Source organism: Leptinotarsa decemlineata, unplaced genomic scaffold, assembly GCF_025532065.1.
Source record: "Leptinotarsa decemlineata unplaced genomic scaffold, Ldec_3_MD MMD2_tig00000576_RagTag_RagTag, whole genome shotgun sequence".
NCBI classification, from domain to species: Eukaryota; Metazoa; Arthropoda; class Insecta; order Coleoptera; family Chrysomelidae; genus Leptinotarsa; species Leptinotarsa decemlineata.
This window is the reverse complement of record NW_027412551.1, coordinates 4,162,194-4,181,648: the sequence shown is the minus strand read 5'-3', so window position 1 is coordinate 4,181,648 and position 19,455 is coordinate 4,162,194. Positions and strand designations below refer to the sequence as shown.

Below are 19,455 nucleotides of genomic sequence, written 5' to 3'. Positions count from 1 at the left end.
CTCGTGCAGATCTCATTTACCTGTATTCTTAGTAATAATTCTCGCCATGGTTCCAATTTTTGAAATTTATTCTTTGGTCGCACTTGACTAAATTAACTTACACCAGTATTCTGTAGAGTCTTTAACCTCTTACAAAAATGGGTTTTCTTTTTTTTACCGCTCCAAGTTGGCTTTTACCCACAGAGGGCAATTAAATATAGACTACTTATTCTGAAAAATTTGTAATGCATCATCATCTCAAGCGATCATTTATATTGTTACCGACAACAAAGATCAAAACACGCCTGATGTTTTAAGACTTTTGACAATGTCAGGCATGAATGTTTACTAATCAAGCTTCGCTAGTAAAGCTTATCAGATTGTTTTTGTCCAGCTTTTTTAAATACTGTTCCTCACAATCACCTTTCTTTCCCAGACCTTAACCATCAACGCTGGTGTTCAGGTATACATATTGCTTCTATTCTAATTCAACCTACTGGAATAAGGGCAGATATCCAATATATATATAACACACTCAGGTCAGCTTTTAATGTCATTTCACATCTTAGTCTAGATGTGAAAGAAACTTCAACTTGAGAGTGAAACTTAGTAGAATTTGATCCTGAGAAAATCCTGCCAGGTTAATGCTTTTTATGAAGCTCAAAATAGTTCTTCCTTGTAATACTGCTCACATATATGGAACACTGTGTATAGGAAAGCGTATAATCGGTTACCAGAAAACCTAAAATCCATCCCAGGTTATACCTGAATAGCAGTAGTTTTTATTATCTTGACGAATATTTTACTATGTGATTTCATTTGTTTTTTCTATATATATTCAAGATTTAGTGTTATACATGTGTATTTTTGTGATTATACATAATTTACTATTTGAATGTAATTGTAACTATTCCTATTCTAAGTTGTATTAGTCATTTGGGAAAACAAAGATTATATTTATTATTACCGCACCTGAGCAAACATAAAGCTGCTAGATTCCATCCAGAAAAGAGTCTTCCACCTCAACAACAACACGATTAGCAGCCATGAAATGTTGGGAGTTGTACGTCTTCTATAGAAACTTTCATGAAATGTATACTGTTTCATTTTTCTCCGTGGGTTCAACAATAAATTGATTACACTGAATAATCAAACTTAACTTTATTTAACTTTAAATACAACAAATACTTCAACTAAAACGTCAAGTATTATTTGAATGTCTATCGCCTTAATAGATAGCTTCGCGTACCGCACTGTAATGTCCACTTGACTATGTCGATATGCTCGCAGCTATCGTTTAAATGTCTTAATCGAATGCCGTAGAAATTTCGCCGAGGTTCTGTCGAAGTCGGTAGCATTATTCTCGCTGCTTCTAGAGTGGCGGGGAATCATCGTGCATTCGCGCGCTCTCAGCTAATTGGTTTATGGCTACCAGTGGCGGCCGGCGTTATTTTATTTCGGGCATGATTTACAAAAATACAATGGACTCAGCCCGCTTGATTTGAATGAAATCGGTACATGTCATAAGTATGCAATAAATTATAGTAGTTGCCCATCGCTACTTCGAAGAAAATGTGTCTGGATTGAAACATCACAAAAACTAAGTCTCTGAACTATATCTATCCAACAAAAAAAAGCAACACATTTGCATCTTTTTTGTGAAAATAATAATCGGCCGGCGGAATTCATTGTTACACTGCCAGTGCGGTCAGTTACGTTTTAACAACTGTGGTGTGTACATATACGATATTTTAAAGTTCAAAATTCTCCTATACCCAGCCGCATATTTGAAAAAAAAAATCGGTCGTTTTTTAGTGCGACTCTGTACAAGCAGCCTTGTTTGGGAGATCACGTGCACTATGCATGATAATGTTTTGGAGCACTCTGTTGATTGGTCAAGACACATTTTTTTTACATAAGATGACCATTTATGATTAATTCGTATTCAATAATTTTTCTATAAAAGAAACTGAGAAATTGTACATATACTTACTTGTCTTTCGGAAGCTAAACATCTGCTTCCGCCTGCGCAATTGAAAAAATGTAATGGAACTAGTATTTGTTCTTTGTTTCACTTCATTTTCAAAATTCCTCAAAAAATGCTAAAAAAGTTTTGAAATATTGAATACATCAATAATGTTGTTGTTGTCTGATATATCGCCACTTTGCAGGACTTCCAAGTTCCAAGTTGAAATAGATTCATCTTCAGATATAATAATTTACGCTAAATATTTGCGCTTATGTCTCTCAAAATAGGTTTTACTGGCAAACGGTCCCGTCTAGTTGAATTCAACATCGTTTGATTTCAAAACGTGTTCTGATACTTTCGCCATTATCGCGCACTTTTAATGATCTTGAAGTTCCACCAATATAACTTTTGCCATAAGAACAAAGTAACTTATACATGCTCATAACTTATTTTTGGTTTTTTCTTCTGTGTCTAGAGTTTGTGTATACAGGGTGTCAATTTGGAAACTTCCCACACTTAATATCTTCCTTCCAGTAAATAATATGAGGAATCGGAAAAACAGGTCAATTTTATAGTCAAAGGTGACACTTTCAAGAAATATTTGTAGCTCTGGTGGTTCAACCCCCAAGGAGGGGTAGATGTTATCATTAGAATCTTGAACGAGAAGGGGCGTCAAGTGGCATATCATTTTGATTGGCGTTCAATTCTGCTTCCAATGATATCCTGACGTTTTATGTTTTGATGAGCAGTTTCCGAAAAATAGCGTTCTGAACTTGCACATGTTTCTAATTAGAATTTTATTTGTCACTGAATCAGTTTCGTAAAATGTATTCACCAAATCAAGCACACGACTTACACTACACTTTGGATGTCGCTCGTTAAAATACATGCCGCCCTTTGTTTGCACTTTCCAACTTATCCATAAAATTATATCATTTCAATTCTGTCTTGAAGGATGTAAACCATTTTTACACTTTTATACATTTATTAAAGTAATCATAATAGCCCATCAGGTACAACTGTATGCACAATACTACCATAAAGTTCAAATTTGTGAACCAATTTTTTGCCTGAAAACAGAAACTTTTTACAGCAGAAGTAGCAAAAAAGGACGGCTATCTGTACACTTTCTGCGATGAGAAGTAAAAATTCAGCATTTACTAAACACAAATTCACTACCATCTACGTTTCACTATCAGACTTCTTTTTGATGTGAATTAATTGGAGCTAATGGCTAATGTTACTCCTAATGAATGGTTGCAACGGTACTACCTAATATCCTTACCAGTTCTGGTCAAACCATGCATCGCAGTAGTACCACTAATCATTACTTCTGTTAGTTAAGACCGCTTTTTTTCGGAAAATGCTGATCCAAAAATCAATAAGTCAGGGTACCATTGGAAGCAGAATTGAACCCCAATCAAAATGATGTGCCACTTAACCCCCCTTTCCATTTAAAATTCTAAGGGTAACATCTACCTCTCCTAGGGAGTTGAACCACGAACGCCACAAATAGTCCTTGAAAGTGTCCCCCTTGACAATAAAATTGACCTGTTTTTCGATTCCTCATATTGTTTACCGGAAGGAAGATATTAAGGGTGGGAAGTTTTCAAATTTATACCCTGTATGTGTGTGCGTATAGATCTCAGTGTATTTTTTGTTTTGTAACAAATTATCCATTACAATTTTTTTTCAGATTGTGTAAGGTGAAAATCCTTAGAAAGGTTGATGAAAAACTGATAATGATCTTGAACAAAAATAACTTTTGTTCAAGATCATCAGATTTATAATGTGATTCAGGTATAATAATTATCAATGTTTAATGTGTTTCATACTTTGAGGCGTAGATCTAATACACAAAAATTTGTATTTATTTATTTACTTACATGATATTGTATGATTATATATTTAAATTAATTGATCGTTACTGTTCAGAATTCTTCGATACCATACTCTGTATGACTTATTTAAGTACTTTACATGGATTAACATCTAGTAACCCAAAAACGTACCCATACAGCTGCCTGACTGAGTCATGGCCAGTAGATGTGTAGAAATCAGTTTATCAGATTATTCGAGCGGAAAACATAAAATTGCAAGTAAAAGTTACTATTCCTTTTTTCCTCTGTCACACACCAACCCAAACTTTACGCAGATTCGATTTCACTCACCGGCCATGGGATTTCAAGAAACAATTGATAAATATTACTGTAGTTTTTTCCCTACACCAAACCGTTATTTCAACACCTCAACGCGTGTTTCGATCACCAAGTGATCACCTTCAAGAGGAAGATCAAGGACCAGTTTGATCTTCCTCTTGAAGATGATCACTTGGTGATCGAACCACGTGTCGAGGTATTAAAATAATGGTTTGGTGTTGGGAAAAAACTACAATAATATTCATTACTACACCGAAGGTTCCAAACAGTGCATCAGAAGTATACAATTGATGTCCTTCAGCCAGCTTAGATAAATTTATATATATATATTACTATTGTTTCGAAAGTTCCTTTTGTAAATGTAAACAGGTTAAATCACAGTATTAAGAGCACTTACAATTATCTACATTAACAAAATGTAGTCACTGCCTGAAAAAGACTCAACTGACTTTCACTAAAACTCTCTGACAAAGCATAACCTACAGAAATTCAAAACAAATACAATCTAACACTGTAACTTACTAGCACAAAAAATTCATCACTTTTTTTTGACATAAGATAACTTTTCTTTAAGGAAATGAACATTTAAGAGTATATTATGTCATAAACAGAACGGGGAAAATGGTCTGCAATGAAGGCTTGTATTTTTTCTTTGCGGGATACAGGAGTGTATTTCTTGAGAGGAAAAGTGCGGACAACTGCATCGTTGAGAGCTCTCAATACGGGAGATGTGTCACTTTCCTGAAACAGAATATTATTTGAAAATAATATGATTGACGTAATTCATATGGTCTTCAGATTTGGGCTGATATTCTTATTTCGATAGAAAAGAATACTTCCCTTCTATTTCTTTTATTAATTAAAAAATATAATTTTTCAAACGACGGAGTAGAAAGAAGAAAGGATATCGAATAAAAATATTGGCGAAATTCACAGTCCTTTTCAACCAAATGAAATACATAATATGACTAAATTACTATTGGATTACGATAAGCCCCTTACCGGCCAGTGTCGTACCTATTATTAGTTTTAATTAGGGTAGCAAATGGAGCACGACTTCTTCGTAATTTCTTTTCATATTTTATTTAGTATTATATGTTTAAAAAAAATCTGTTTGAAATCTGTTTATCCCTCAGAAGTCGAAACTTGTGCGAGCTAAGGATTTATGAGGTCTTACCTTCTAACGTGTGATTCCTAACACAGGTTGGACGATAGCAAGTGAAAATCGATCGTTCAGACTGGGGCTTGAACCACCGACCAACACGGCAGTCAATTCGAGTGAGTGAACAAAGCACCCACGTCGAACCACCTGGCTACCGACCGGCCGGATACACTTATCCAAAAATAAATCTTAATCAGCCACTGTCTGAATAAAAATTTTATTAATCTTCACTGCTGCTTGTACTTTGTTGTTATCGTTATTTAAATTTATACACTTTGACCGTCAAACTGAAGAAAAATTGTTACCACAGCGATCTGAATTTGTACTAGATGATGGAAACAAAAATTTCACAAAATGCGTTGGATAAGCAGGCGGGATCAGGTGGAGTGTCCAGCTGAATTACTCAATCTCACACCTTTGGATTCATTTTTGTAGGGGTCCGTGAAGTTGAAAGTTTATGCTACTCACAGCCTACGAATCTAGAATGATTGTTTGAGATACCGGTTGTTGAATCCAGGCATCTTCAATAATGTAAAGACAGCTTCTGAACGAATCTAATCAACAGAAACCAAAAAGACGAATGATTGTAGGAAACAATAAAGAAACAGATATAAAGGGCGTCCCCAAAAATATGCTTCTCCAAACAACTTCATTGGAAGGGCTAAAACAACTACTACTCCCCACGTTTTCAGAGGTTCAAGTTCAAGAATTTGCATCAAGATTCCCCAGCATTTACTCTTCTTTCAAGGTATCTATAAATGAATCAAATTTCAAGACTGATATGGATCCACGTATCTGGCCTGAAGGGGCTTGCATTAGTAAGTTTTTTCAGAAGCGGGGGGGGGTCAATTCATGCAGCAGACTAGCCTTTTATCCACAAATCGTTCTGTTGAACGTACAAAGTTTGAATACTGACGCAATCAATCAGTTAGAAACAGACATTAATAACAATATTTTATTTATTTGCCTTACTGAAACACATACAAAAGTAGACACCATCCACACAAAAAAACAGTATTTGAACTGAGCACATGTTTCTGTAGAAACCTATATGATCAAGGTGGTGTTGCTATATACTCCAGAGTCGGACTGAAATGTAAAAAGATAAAACTAGATAGATTTTGTATTGAAAAACATTTCTAGATTTGTGGTATTTCTTGCAAATTAGACGGCATTATTACCATAATTTTCACTTGCTCTAGATCTCCGTGTGGTGATCATAACATATTTTTCGAAACTATCCAGAAGGTTTTTGACGAGTTTTATAAGCCTAATGTAAATATTATTTTAACAGGTGACATCAATATCGATTCTACCACCGATTCAAGGGATTCCTGTAAAATTAACAAACTCAAAGATATATTGTCTAGCTTTGTTTTGTACCCAATTGTGAAATAGCCAACTAGGGTTACCTCACATTCATCTACCATTATCGACCAAATTTTGAGTAACGTTAATGACACAGTCGTTTGTGTAGTTGACAATTATATTTCAGACCATAAAACGGTACTTCTTCAGATATCTGAAACGAAATTGCCTCTTTCGAAAACTTTCCAAACGAAGAGAAGTTTCAATGAACACTCTGTTGAATACTTTTGTGAAGCACTCAAATGCGAATCATGGAAAGATGTTACTGAAACTTGTACAGTAGATAAAGCATTTGAATACTTTTGTGCTGCATTTTTTCCTATGAAAAAATATTGGGAAAATGGTAATTCACATGACAAGAATTGGGTTACCGATGAAGTGAAATTATCGAGTAGAAATCTGAAAGATCTACATATTTTGAGAAATATGTATCCTGAAACTCTTACAGACGCTTACAAAAAGGCCAAAAAGAAACATGTTATATTGTTAAGAGACTCAAAAAAAAAAAGATTTTATTAGAACCGAATCACAGATTCCCCCAATCCCAGTAGAACAGCATGGAAAGTAATATCCGAACTTTCAAATAGGAAGGGAGACGCCAAAAATATTCAAATAATGAAAGACGGCACTCTACAAGATAATCCAGGTGATTTATCAAATCTATTCAATGAATTTTTCATTGACTCTCCTTCAGAAATTATTAGCAAAATAAAAGTAGATGATGAACTAAACCATCGTCCCATAAATACGAATCCGCAATCCATTTTCTTAGAGTCTTTCATACCAGAGGAATTACTTTTTTTGTTCAGCAACAAAATCAAAAACAAATACTCATCCGGCCCAGATGAAGTTTCGTTATTTCTCATCAAGAAATCTCGTCCCTTCATTATAATGCCAGTCAACCTTTCTTGTTAACCTGTCATTTCCTACTGGATCATTTCCGGAAATATTGAAAGTCGGCAAAGTTGTCCCAATTTTTAAAAAGCATGATCCAGAAAAACTGGAAAACTATAGGCCAATTACGATAAGTCCGGGTTTTTCGAAGATTTTTGAGTACTCCTATTTAGATAGGTTACTGAAATTCCTAAAAAAACATCGAATATTCTCAGATAAACAACATGGTTTTCGCACAAGCAAATCCACAAACACTGCAATAATTTCATTTATCGAAACAGTTTCAATGCTTCTGGAATCAGGAGAGTGCCCTGTTGGCATATTCTGCGACCTCAGCAGGCCTTTCGACTGTGTCAATCAATATCAACGCATGTCAAAGCTTTATTCGTATGGTATTACGAGGTGTTGCCTATGACTGGACTTTATCGTTTCTGAAGAATAGACAGCAGTTTGTTAGCTTGAAATATCATAGTGAGTCTACCACTACTACCTTTGATTCTGAGCGCTTGGACGTCACGATAGGTGTACCACAAGGATCTGTGTTAGGTTCGATATTATTTCTTCTTTATATAAATGAAATCGATAACTTCATCACAAATTCATTCATAACAATGTACGCTGATGATACATCCTTGGTGGTGTCCAGTAATGTGGATCATCTTCTGTTTGAGAAGTGTAAAAGTACTCTGAAGTCAGTTGTGAATTGGTGCGGAAACAATTCATTGTACCTCATTGCTGAAAAAACTCAGTTGGTGAGATTCCACAATCGTCAAAGACAGTGCGAAAAAGCACAAATTCAAATAAATGATCAAACACTCGACAGTTCAGATGATACAGCATTTCTGGGGATAACCATGGATGCATGTCTGACTTGGAAAAAACATTGCACCCTCGTGATGAACAAATTGAATTCATTGTGTTACCTTTTCAGAAACCTCAGAAGCATTTTAACAGAACAACAACTATTAACATTATATCACGCGCAAGTTGCGTCAAGGTTGCGATATGGCATATGCATATGGGGTAAATCTACACTAGCTTCAGATGTTTTAATTGTACAGAAAAGGAATATTCGAATAGTAGCAGGAGTTCCTAGTACATTTTCTTGTAGGGATATATTTCGAAAATTTAGAATCTTAACCCTAACCTGTGTGTACATTTTTCAATTGTCAATCTATGTTTTTAAAAACAAGAATAGATTTCCTACAAACGGAAGTATTCATAATGTGAACACTAGACAAAAAAGCGATCTCCATGTTCCGTTTCGTCATTATAAAACATCGCTAAATTGTCCATCAGTGGTAGGTCTTACTATTTTCAATAAACTCCTTAGGTGTTTAAAAGATATAACAAACCTCAATAAATTTAGTAACTTGTTGAAGAATTATTTGATTGAGAATTGTTTTTATAATTTGCAAGAATTTTACAATTCTTAATATGTAAGTGTATCTGTGATGTATTTTATTTTATTTCAATTTTGTTGTTGTTGTTTTAATGACAACGGTGTCGCTCACACTGTGGATTTTGTGACATTGTTTTATGTGTACTTTGACGATTCCAATACATGTTATCTGTGTCTAATGGAAAATTATATTATTATTATTATTATTATACTGTTGTTAATGATTGTATGGAACTTGGTTGACATCACTTTGAGTAATATATCCGATATTTTTGAAAAAATCACAGACGAAATGGAGATATAAAAAACCTTCCAAATGATATATTAAGTAATTTATTTTTATTTATGTCAAAGATACATGCCTGGAAGTTTTTTTATTTCAAAAATTAGATATATTATTGGACTTCACGACTTAAGATTAGTATAACTGACCGAATATATAGATTGAAGGTACCTTTCAACATGTTTAAGATACGAAAACAATCTCACCTGAGTTTTAGTATATTTTTCAAGACTCCTAATTGCTTTTTCGAAGTAGTCCTCTCCGTATTCCTGTCTTTGTTCTTGACAAAGTTGCTTCCACATGTCCTTGGCCTGTTCTAGAATGGTTTCATCAGACAGCCACGATGATCCTGAAGTCAATTCCCCTGGGGCCACGACGACTACGTCAACTCCTACATAATTAGAATCGTGCATAAGACAAACTTTATTGTGAAGTGATGTGCGTACAATAAATAAGATAATCTGTAAGCTATCAACAAAGTTCTCCCCATTGAATATGTCTGTGAGAGTTGAAATCCAATTTTGTCGGGTTCTATTATCACTAAAATTGGTGAATGATATTAAAAACTAATTCTAAATAATTATTGTTTGATGTTCAAAATGTATTTCTCAGTATTCTGCTAATTGAAACAATTGAGTTGGTTGAGCGTCTCTTAGATAAAACGATGTGAATCCACTAATAATAATAGTGATACTAATAATAATAATAGTGTGTATTCACTAATAATTAATGGAATAATCAGTAAGTATACAGGATGGTGAAAGTAAATAAACAATGCTAGTCACAGAGGCTCAAATTTCAGTAAAATTATTGCTTGTATGTGACTTCCTATTCACATACAGCAGTAGATGGTTGAATAAGAATATAGAAAAAAAGAAAGAAATGTATTCATTCATGGACAACAAAACCAACAATATATGATATAATGATCATTGGGAATAGTAAAATAAATAATTGAAAGTAGGTGATAAAATTTATAGCATTTATATATTTCATCAAATATTAAAAATTGTAATATAAAATGTCTCTTAATACCAATATCTGGTTGAAGTGATATAAAATTTGTTAATGTGATTAAAAATTTGTAAAAATGTGTCAATTCATATTCGACTTATATGGTTTATAACATATTTCCAAAACTCAAGTTCAACATTTATTCTTCTGGTTCACAAAATCATGTATTTCTTATCTTTGGCAATTCAACAGCCATTGTTTTGTTTTTTTTCTTGAAGAGATTGATTATATTTATGTTCTTTATTTCGACAGAAAGTATAGAATATATTTCAACAATATATTTGAAAGTCTGATGCCGTAGGACCCATTACAGTGATTCAAAATCACGTTATGTATTTACAACGTACAATGTAAAGTAACATATTTCTGTAAATGCTTTCAACGATTTCTTCTGTTCAATAACTAAAACATTTATTGAATCTCTTCCAAAACCGAATCCTAATATTTATCATAGTTTGAAAAACTCTCCTTCACCTTCAGATTTATTTTTCTTGGAACCTATATGTCATCAGGAAATATCAGCTGCTACTGAAATTTGTGCAACTTTAGTTCTAGTTCTACAATTAGTATTGTTTCTGTTGGAAAGGATAGGCTTTACCCAAATAAAAAAATCTATTTTACTCAGTCACGTAATGGATTTTAAAAAAAAGCAATCTAACGCTAAAGCTGCCAATAATGTTATATTGGAAATAGTGACAGGTCCAGTGACGGCTCGTGCATTGGAGAACAGGGGAGGCTAAAGTCATAAACACTATATACACATAGAAAAGCCTGCCGGAGGCGCGAACATTTTTTGGGGTACCGCACCTATTTAAAGCAAAATACGTAATATTTGTATGAATGCACAAAAATTGTGTATTGCCAAAAATTATACGTATAAAACTGATCATTAAAAAAACAAAAACAAGAAAAAAGGGTTGTCTTTGAGTTATTTAATATAAATAATTTTTAATATTTCATTTTCAAACATAAAATTTAATAAATCTGAGGGAGACTTGCAATTTTGAAACATTTGAGGGTCGCTGTACATTACGATTAATTCATTTTTCAGTTGAATAACATCGAAAAATGGATACTGAGCTATCAAGTCGTTATAAAGTTTTTGGGGAAAATCTCTGATATAGGATATTTTTCAAACAACAACAAATAAAAGTAGTTTAATTCAAGTAAATCTTCAAATTTAACTTTGATTTGCATTAAAAAGATGTCCAATATTTCATTATAAATCTGTTTATAATTTTGTGTCAAATCGGTTAAGTCTAAATTGGGTTTTCTTTTTTCGGCGCCGGCGGTTCGAGAGTTAAATCAATTGATTCCAAAATATTATTAAAAAATGTATCGTTATTTCTGAAATTCATCAAAATTTCTGTTAAATTGTTTAACCGTTGTTTTGAGTAATTAATATCTGTTGATTTGTTTTGAAGAATAGAAAAAACAAACGCACCTCTACTTCTTAGTTCCTTCCTCAGACACTCTGCCTGGGCTTCGAGAGCTGCCAGTAGACCGCAATGGATGCCTCTAACGGGGGACGCCACTCTGCAAAGTCCCGAAGTTACGACGATGATCCGTCCTTTTGCACGACGAACTAGAGGAAGCATAATCTGTGTGACACGAGTAGGTCCGATGAAGTTGATGTCAGCAGCTTTCTTGATAACCTGAAAGAAATACAATTTTCTGTTTTGAGGATAATGATAAAAAAATCTAGCAGCAAAATTTACTATTTCGTAAAATGTCAATCAGCAAGAATTGTACCTATAGTAAGAAGGCACACTTAAAGACTGACTATAAATAAAATTATATAAAGGAATAATGGAGTGACACCTATCAGAAAACAACTTTCTTGACTAATATTACGAAGGGCGTTGGATTATATCCGACAGATGTCAGTATAGGATTCTCCACGGAAGAAATTCCTGCATATGCTTTTGTCGATACAACTACCAGAATCGATTTTCAATTTTATTGGAACAGACACACTTGCAGACCGGTTTCGGGCTGTTTGGCCTCTCGTCAGTGCATCACCAATACGAAGTCGATGATTTCAGAGTATCATACCTCGAACACAGCTAAAGCGAACGACAAGCAGCATCGTATAAAATAATAAATTTCACCTATACTAAATATGCTATGCTACTATTAGTGAAATTTATTTGCTCGTACGAGGATTTGGATAAAATAAATCAAAGTCTTCTGTTCTTACTGGCAAATCTGGTGATGATATCTAAAACGTCTCAGGTTATCTGTGGATAAACATCAAGAAAAGCTAAACATGTCTGCCTCTCTTTTACTACGCGTTGCCTCTCAAACGCTTACAAGAAGGGTTGCCAGAATTTTTCAGAGTCTTTACATTCATCATTATTACATATGAATGAAGGCTGAGGACAGGGTTCTATATAAGCCTAAAAGCTAAAGTCGATACGATGCATGCGAAAAGAAAGAAAAATAGTTAATAAATGCATAGAAACGATTAGGCAAATTAGCAAATGTCTATTTTGTTTTCAAAACTATTCACTGAGTCACAATTCACAACATCGTTGGGTATGTTATTCCATGTTTCGAAAAGAAGATTAATCAAAAAATATTGTCTTTGCCTTGTGGCGAATTTCTCCTTTTTTAATTTTAGAACAAAAAATTCTTTCTGATCAGCATGAATATTAGCTATACGGAAAGATATGATGAGGTCCCTATGGAGTTGATGTTGGTCAAAAGCATCAGTTGTACCATCCTCAGTTTTTCGGGATAGGTTGGACGCGTGATTCGTGATTCGTGATTCGACGGTGAACATTTTTCAACAAGTTCTTATCGCGCACCAGAACAGGACACCACACCGGACCTTCATTGAATATGTTAGATAAGAAAATGTTTTGCGGATGAGGTAGCTCAGTGTGTTGGCGCGTTTGCATGTGGGTATGATATGTTCGGACCAAGTTAGTATTAATAGTCAGTATTGATAGTCTCTCCCAAGTCAACATGTGAGGACACTATATGCAACGATTGACCGTTAATTGTGTACGTGTGGAGTGAATTGTTCCTTTCTTGAAGGAGTACGACGCATTTGTCGACGTTAAGAGGTACAAGCCAATCCTCACAACTGACTAATCGAGTTGAGGTCTTCTTGAAGGATTTGATGTTCAACTAAGGCATTTCCATACAGTTTAGTTTCATCGGCAAAAAAGGACTTGCAACACTTTATATGAAGAGCAAGATCACTTGCATAAGCAACGAAGAGGCGCGGGACAAGTACAGACCCCTGGGGAACTCCACTTGTGACTTGTCTGTTCGAAGAAAATTAGGGACCCACTTTGACTGTGAAAGTTCTATCTGTCAAGTCATTTTCAATCCATAGGTTTAGTTGGCCCCGAATACCGAGTATGTCATGTTTGTATGTTAGCCTCCTCACTAGGACCCTATCGAAAGCCTTAGCAAAGTCAAGATAAACAATACCTGTCGTCCAATCGTTCATGCACTGTAAAATACTAATGGTGGTGGTTGTTCCAATGGTATGATTGCGTTTTTTGTTGAAAATTCTGACATATCTTCTACAATTATTGGCCTGTAGGCCAATGGGCCTGTAGTTAATTGTATTGAATTTATCACCTTTTTGAATATAGGGGTGACATATGCCTTCTTCCAAGCCCGTGGGATTTGAGATTTTGCGAAAGAGACTAACAATTGTTGACAACAGTGCAGAAAATTTCGGCAAATTTCTTAAAAAAAACGGGGCTCATTCCTTCCAAACCAGGAGATCAATTCAATTTAATGTTCAATGCTCAACCAGAAAAAGGCGTTTTTCCTTCTTGTTGGAAGATTGCTCGCGTTCAGCCTATTCCCAAAAAGGGCAAGAAAAATTTTTCAAATAATTATAGACCAGTCGCTTTGCTATCAGTGATATCAAAAATCATAGAAAAAGTCGTAAACCACCATATCCTTAAACTTTCAGAAGGCTTCAACATCTTGAGCGATCATCAATATGGCTTTAGGAAACAAAGATCAAACGACCATCTTCTATCGTACGTCACCCACATTTGGCAATCGCAATCGAGGAACATGGAGAATCAAGAGCTGTTGCGCTTGATATTTCTAAGGCCTTTGACCGTGTGTGGCATGATGGTTTGCTGGCTAAACTTCGATGCTACGGCTTGTCGGATCATTTTTGTGTATGGCTTTTCAGCTTCCTGAAAAAACGTTCCTTGCAAGTGGCCGTCAATGGATATTTCTCGAATAATTTCACCATGAACGGTGGTGTTCCCCAGGGAGCCATATTGTCTCCAACTCTCTTTTTTTGTATATCAATGACTTATTGGAAAAAACCAAGAATCCAATATATTACTTTTCTGACGATAGCACACTCGTCTCGTCATTCCATTTGAATTACAGGACATCGGCTACGGAGGCATATCTTCACCGGCAGTAGGAGGTTGCATACCTTGATGAGGATCTAGAAGTGATTTCGAAGCGGGGTGAAAGTAAACACGTTCAATTCACTACCACAAAAACCCAGATATCGGTTTTCTCCAAGAAGATGAATGTCTCCGAACCGGATATAATAATGTCAGGTCAGACAATTCCGCTTTTTGCTTCGAACTGTACACAGTTCGAATCATACCTTCTTTGGAGTAATGTTCTCATGTATGGAGGTCTGCACCCAAACATACCCTGAAATTGCTGGATTCCATCCAGAAATGAACCATCCGCCTGATTGGAGACGAGAACATCACGTGCAACCTTGATAGCCTGTAACATCGAAGAAAGGTTGGAGATTTGTCTTTCTTTTATAAATACTTTCACGGGAAGAGTTCAAGAGACTTGGCATATTTGATTCCATCAAAAGTGGTACATATCAGAAATACGCGACGGACTGTGTCTTCTCATCGTTTCGAGGTTCAACTCAGTACACCTTGAACTTCACTGTTTAAGAACTCTTTCATCTGGAGAACTACGTTTATGTGGAAAACACTTCCTTAGAATGTTTTTCCAAATGGATTTGATTTCCAGCGATTCACATCCAATGTGAATCGTTACTTTCGCACAGGTACCGCTCTGAGAGCGCCTTTAGGATTTTTTTGTAGTGCTTGTAGTGCTATTGTTTTGTTCTTGAAAAAATCACGGAGTCGTTCTGCTATAACTTCCAGTAATTGTTCATCTGGAGATCGTCGCCGCAAACTTTAATTCTAGAAACCGCGTGACTATCCTTTGACCAACGTCTTAAGGAGATGAAAAAAATCCTGAAAACTATGCGTGTTAATATTTTCTTCACGCTTTTGTTCCACTTCCAAATCAATAGATAAAAATCTTAACCACAATGGAAACAGGAATGACAGTAGAATAAAAACGAATTTTGAAGCTTGCTCAACATTGAAATTCTCTGTCTATTCAAATTCTGGCATAAAAATGCTTGCACTCAAAAAGATTCATGGTATCCGCAGAAAGTCAGTCTTTTAGGTCCATCGTTGTGTTAACTAAGTCGAATGAAAATAGTCTTTCGAAAATATATAACTAGCCATTTTCTTGATAACCATCTAAGGAAAGTCTGCCCAGTGTTAGACCATCATTTTTCAGTTAGGCCTTGACAACAAATTACTTGTGAAAATGTTCTTCAGATTCTCCCGTTAACGTAGAATAGCGCTTGATGCTATCTTTAATTTTAATATTCATGATATAGTATAGACCAGTCCAATTGATAATTTCACACTTCAATGTTGGTTCACCAAAAACATAGGTACTCTAATGAATCTGAAGCCGCCCCTGATCGATATGTCAGCGAACAAACACCTGACATCATCGCAACAGGATGCAGTCGGCAACCACCTATTAAACTCTAGTCGAGTCCAGAAATGACTATAGAATTCTAGAGCGATCGTTATCGATATATAAAGCCGGCTTCTCGTCCAGAGAGGCAGTTGAATTTAGAAAGTGAATTGAGCGGTTAAATAAGGAATTCAAATAGTGGAAATAAATTAAGCGTTATTTGCTGAGTTTTGTTGTTCAGTTGAGCAGGAATTCAATAGATTATCAAATTTTGGTGAATTGTCAATCCTTATAAGTTTTGTCAGTTTGACGTGTACACTTTTTAGGGGCGGGGGTCATGAACCCCGTTTCCCCCGTCTCGGACCGCGCCTGCTCCATTTCCAACAAAGTTTGAATATCTCGAATATCTGTTTTAATTCTGAGATGAATTCGGTACTCAGATTGAAGAAATCCATTTCGATAATGATTCTGGCTCGAATGGCAAATGTAAAAACTCTGTTATCTGCTTTATATTTTCCTGGAAACCATAACGACCGGAGTTTAAACGAGCTACTTCATCCTGCAACTAAATGATGGATACTAATTGGATGCAGCAGCATATTGCACCATTATAATTTCAAAGGACATGCCCACGTGTTGTTACAGAAGTAGGTCATGTAAATACCGGACTTCATTACAAATTTTCTGCGTGGTACTCAAAAGAATTATCGAGAGCTAACGTGATACTTTGAATCTCTCACGTAGATTAAATATATATTAGAACCCACAAAGAAAATTTTTGAAGAGAATATCTGGTTTTATATTTTTATAGTTTTACCGAGTATCCACTACAAACTCAGTGACATATTTTAATCTTGATTATATGCTTTGTAGATCATTATACAGTGCATTTCTTTAATGTCCCCCCCCTTTTATTCTTTGAACGGGTCAACTCAAAAAATTGAAATTTGGGATAATGAAATTAATGCAGGAATAATTTATTTTGAAGTGAAATTGACAGATTAAACTTTCAAGATGGCGACTGGGCGCCATCTGGGAAAAAAAATGAAATGAAATGGGAGGTTTCGTGATACATCTTTTTAAAGCTCCTAACCCTAGAATATAATGTCAATATCTTCAACTACTACAAAATGGCGGAACTTTTAATAATTGCCTGAATACATTGACATTTAACCACATAATATGAGGTAATAAGCGTGAGGTCAGTTCGGAAGATGCTCGAAATGGTTGCTTTGAACTTTTTGACATATAACAGCCTATCCGATATTTCACGCCGAACATTTCAGAACACAGTAACGTCAATATATCTACAAATATTTATTATTCTCTGCCGTATATCCAATATTGGAGCAGATTCAGTTTCGTACACCTTTTGCTTCGAATATCCCCATAAAAAAGTTCAAAGGTGTCAAATCTGGTGAGCGTACTGGTCATTCTGTGGGACATCGACGGCCAATCCAATAACCGGGAAAAGTGGTATCCAAATAGTTTCTTACTTGTCTGGAGTAATGTAATGGTGCTCCACCTTGTTGGAATACAATATCCATAGCGAATTCATTAGGATTCGCTTCGACGATTTCAGTGATAAGAGGGTCAACAGTAGTTTCCAGCATATTCAAATAGAGTTCCCCTGTTAGATTTTGATCAATAACTAGAGGTCCTACAATATGGTTTCCCAATATTCCTGCTCGAACGTTGATTTTTTCTGGATATTGGGTATGTGTTTCCCGTAGAACGTGAAAGTTGGTGTCACTCCAATAACGGCAATTTTGTCTGTGAACATTGTCGTTTAAAAAAATGTACATTCGTCCCTAAAACAATTGTTGTGGAGATAGGTATGATGCCTTGCATTAGTTTCCGTCATGATTTCGCAGAATTCTGTTCTTCGATCAGGGTCATCTTCAGTTAATTGGTGTACCATTTTAATTTTGTATGGATGATACCTATTCCTCTTCAAAAGTCTCCACACAGTAGAAGGAGACACCTCACAAACATTCGCGATGGAATAAGTAGACTGTTCAGGATTTACTACCATCATACCAATTATTTGCACTTGCTGTTCTTCCGGAATGGATGGATGACCTGGGGGCTTTTTGTTATGTACACTACCGGTAGATGTGAATTTGGACACAAGTTCCCTCAAAGATTTTCTACAGATAGACGATTCGGAAAACGTTCACTGAAAATCCTTTCAGTGTCGTGAAAGTTACGCGTCGCACCGTCGCTTCAACTTGTTCTTCCACTGGACGATAATTTACCATTTTAGAGATTGTTGACGTGGTACCTTTCTACTAGTAAAACCGAAAACTGATTGAGAATATTCTAACTGAACAATGATGCTCATTGTCCTACTGACATTATTTGACGTTTTTATAAACAAAAAATAACTTAACAAACCTTATCGCATTGTTGGAATTGCCATATGGCAAATGAAAAGGAATATTTCTAGAAATATTAATGTGTTTGTCTTCAGGAAATTATTGAATGTTTCGATATTTTGTAGTAGGTGAATATATTTACTTCATATTCTAGGGTTGTGAAGTATTCGTCAGGTGCTTTAAAATGATGTGTCACAAAACCCCCTTTCCATTTGATATTGAAATGGCGCTCAATCGCCATCTGGAAAGTTTCATTTGTCAATTTCACTTCAAAATAAAGTATTCATGCATTAATTTTATTATCCCAAATTTCAATTTTTTGTGTCAATTTTTTGTGTCGACCCGTTCAAGAAGTGCACTGTATATGTATTTATTATTATTATTACGTAATTATGACATGAATCCTCTACGGCCTATATATCTTCGAGGAGAACGTGATTTTTAATGACTACGACCCGAAAAATGAGAAACTGAGGTGAAATTGAAAAAAATATAATTTCAATTTTAATATTGTCTTGAATATTGTGCATAGAACTACTGAATTTCCTCAAATATTTTTGAATTCTTTCTCTATAAAAATTACCTATAAATGTTCTCTAAATTATCTGATTTGCAAAAAATTACCTCTGTTTTGAAGTTGAATTCTATTTCTCTTTTTACATCGAACGATTCAATAATTGTTGATAAATGTTTGTAGTTTTATGGTTTTAAATTTTTCTAACGCGGATATGTTAATAATTTTTACTGAAAATGAAAAACAAAGGATGAAAATGTGAATTAATCAGAAAAGAGATTATGCGATTTACGTTGGATTGGGAGCGCTGGAGATTGAAATTCATTTGAAAAAATGTTCTCTGGAAGTTTAACCCACAAAGAGTTCCCCAACAGTGAAGTTCGAGGTGTACTGAGTTGAACTTCAAAACGATGCGCAGCCACAGTCCGTCGCGTATTTCAATGTACTATACTCTTGGTGGAATCAAATGTGCCAAGTCACTTAACATTCCAGTGAAAGTATCTATAGAAGAGAGACAAATATCCAACCTATTTTCGATGTTGCAGGCTATGAAGTTTGCACGTGATGTTCGCGTCTCCAATCAGG

The 19,455-nt window shown here is 35.1% G+C and overlaps 1 protein-coding gene across 1 annotated transcript in view; it reads right to left on the bottom strand.

Annotated features, from left to right (window-relative positions):
• Positions 1-3,796: 3,796 nt before the first annotated feature.
• LOC111510923 (D-beta-hydroxybutyrate dehydrogenase, mitochondrial) overlaps positions 3,797-19,455 on the bottom strand; it is an 88,820-nt gene continuing 73,161 nt past the window's right edge. Inside the window, exons 4-6 of the mRNA XM_023166900.2 lie at positions 11,675-11,885; positions 9,423-9,607; positions 3,797-4,848 (exon numbers count right to left, since the gene is read on the bottom strand). Of these exons, the coding sequence (XP_023022668.2) occupies positions 4,693-4,848; positions 9,423-9,607; positions 11,675-11,885 (552 nt within the window). The 3' untranslated portion in view covers positions 3,797-4,692. The remainder of the gene's footprint in view (positions 4,849-9,422; positions 9,608-11,674; positions 11,886-19,455) is intronic.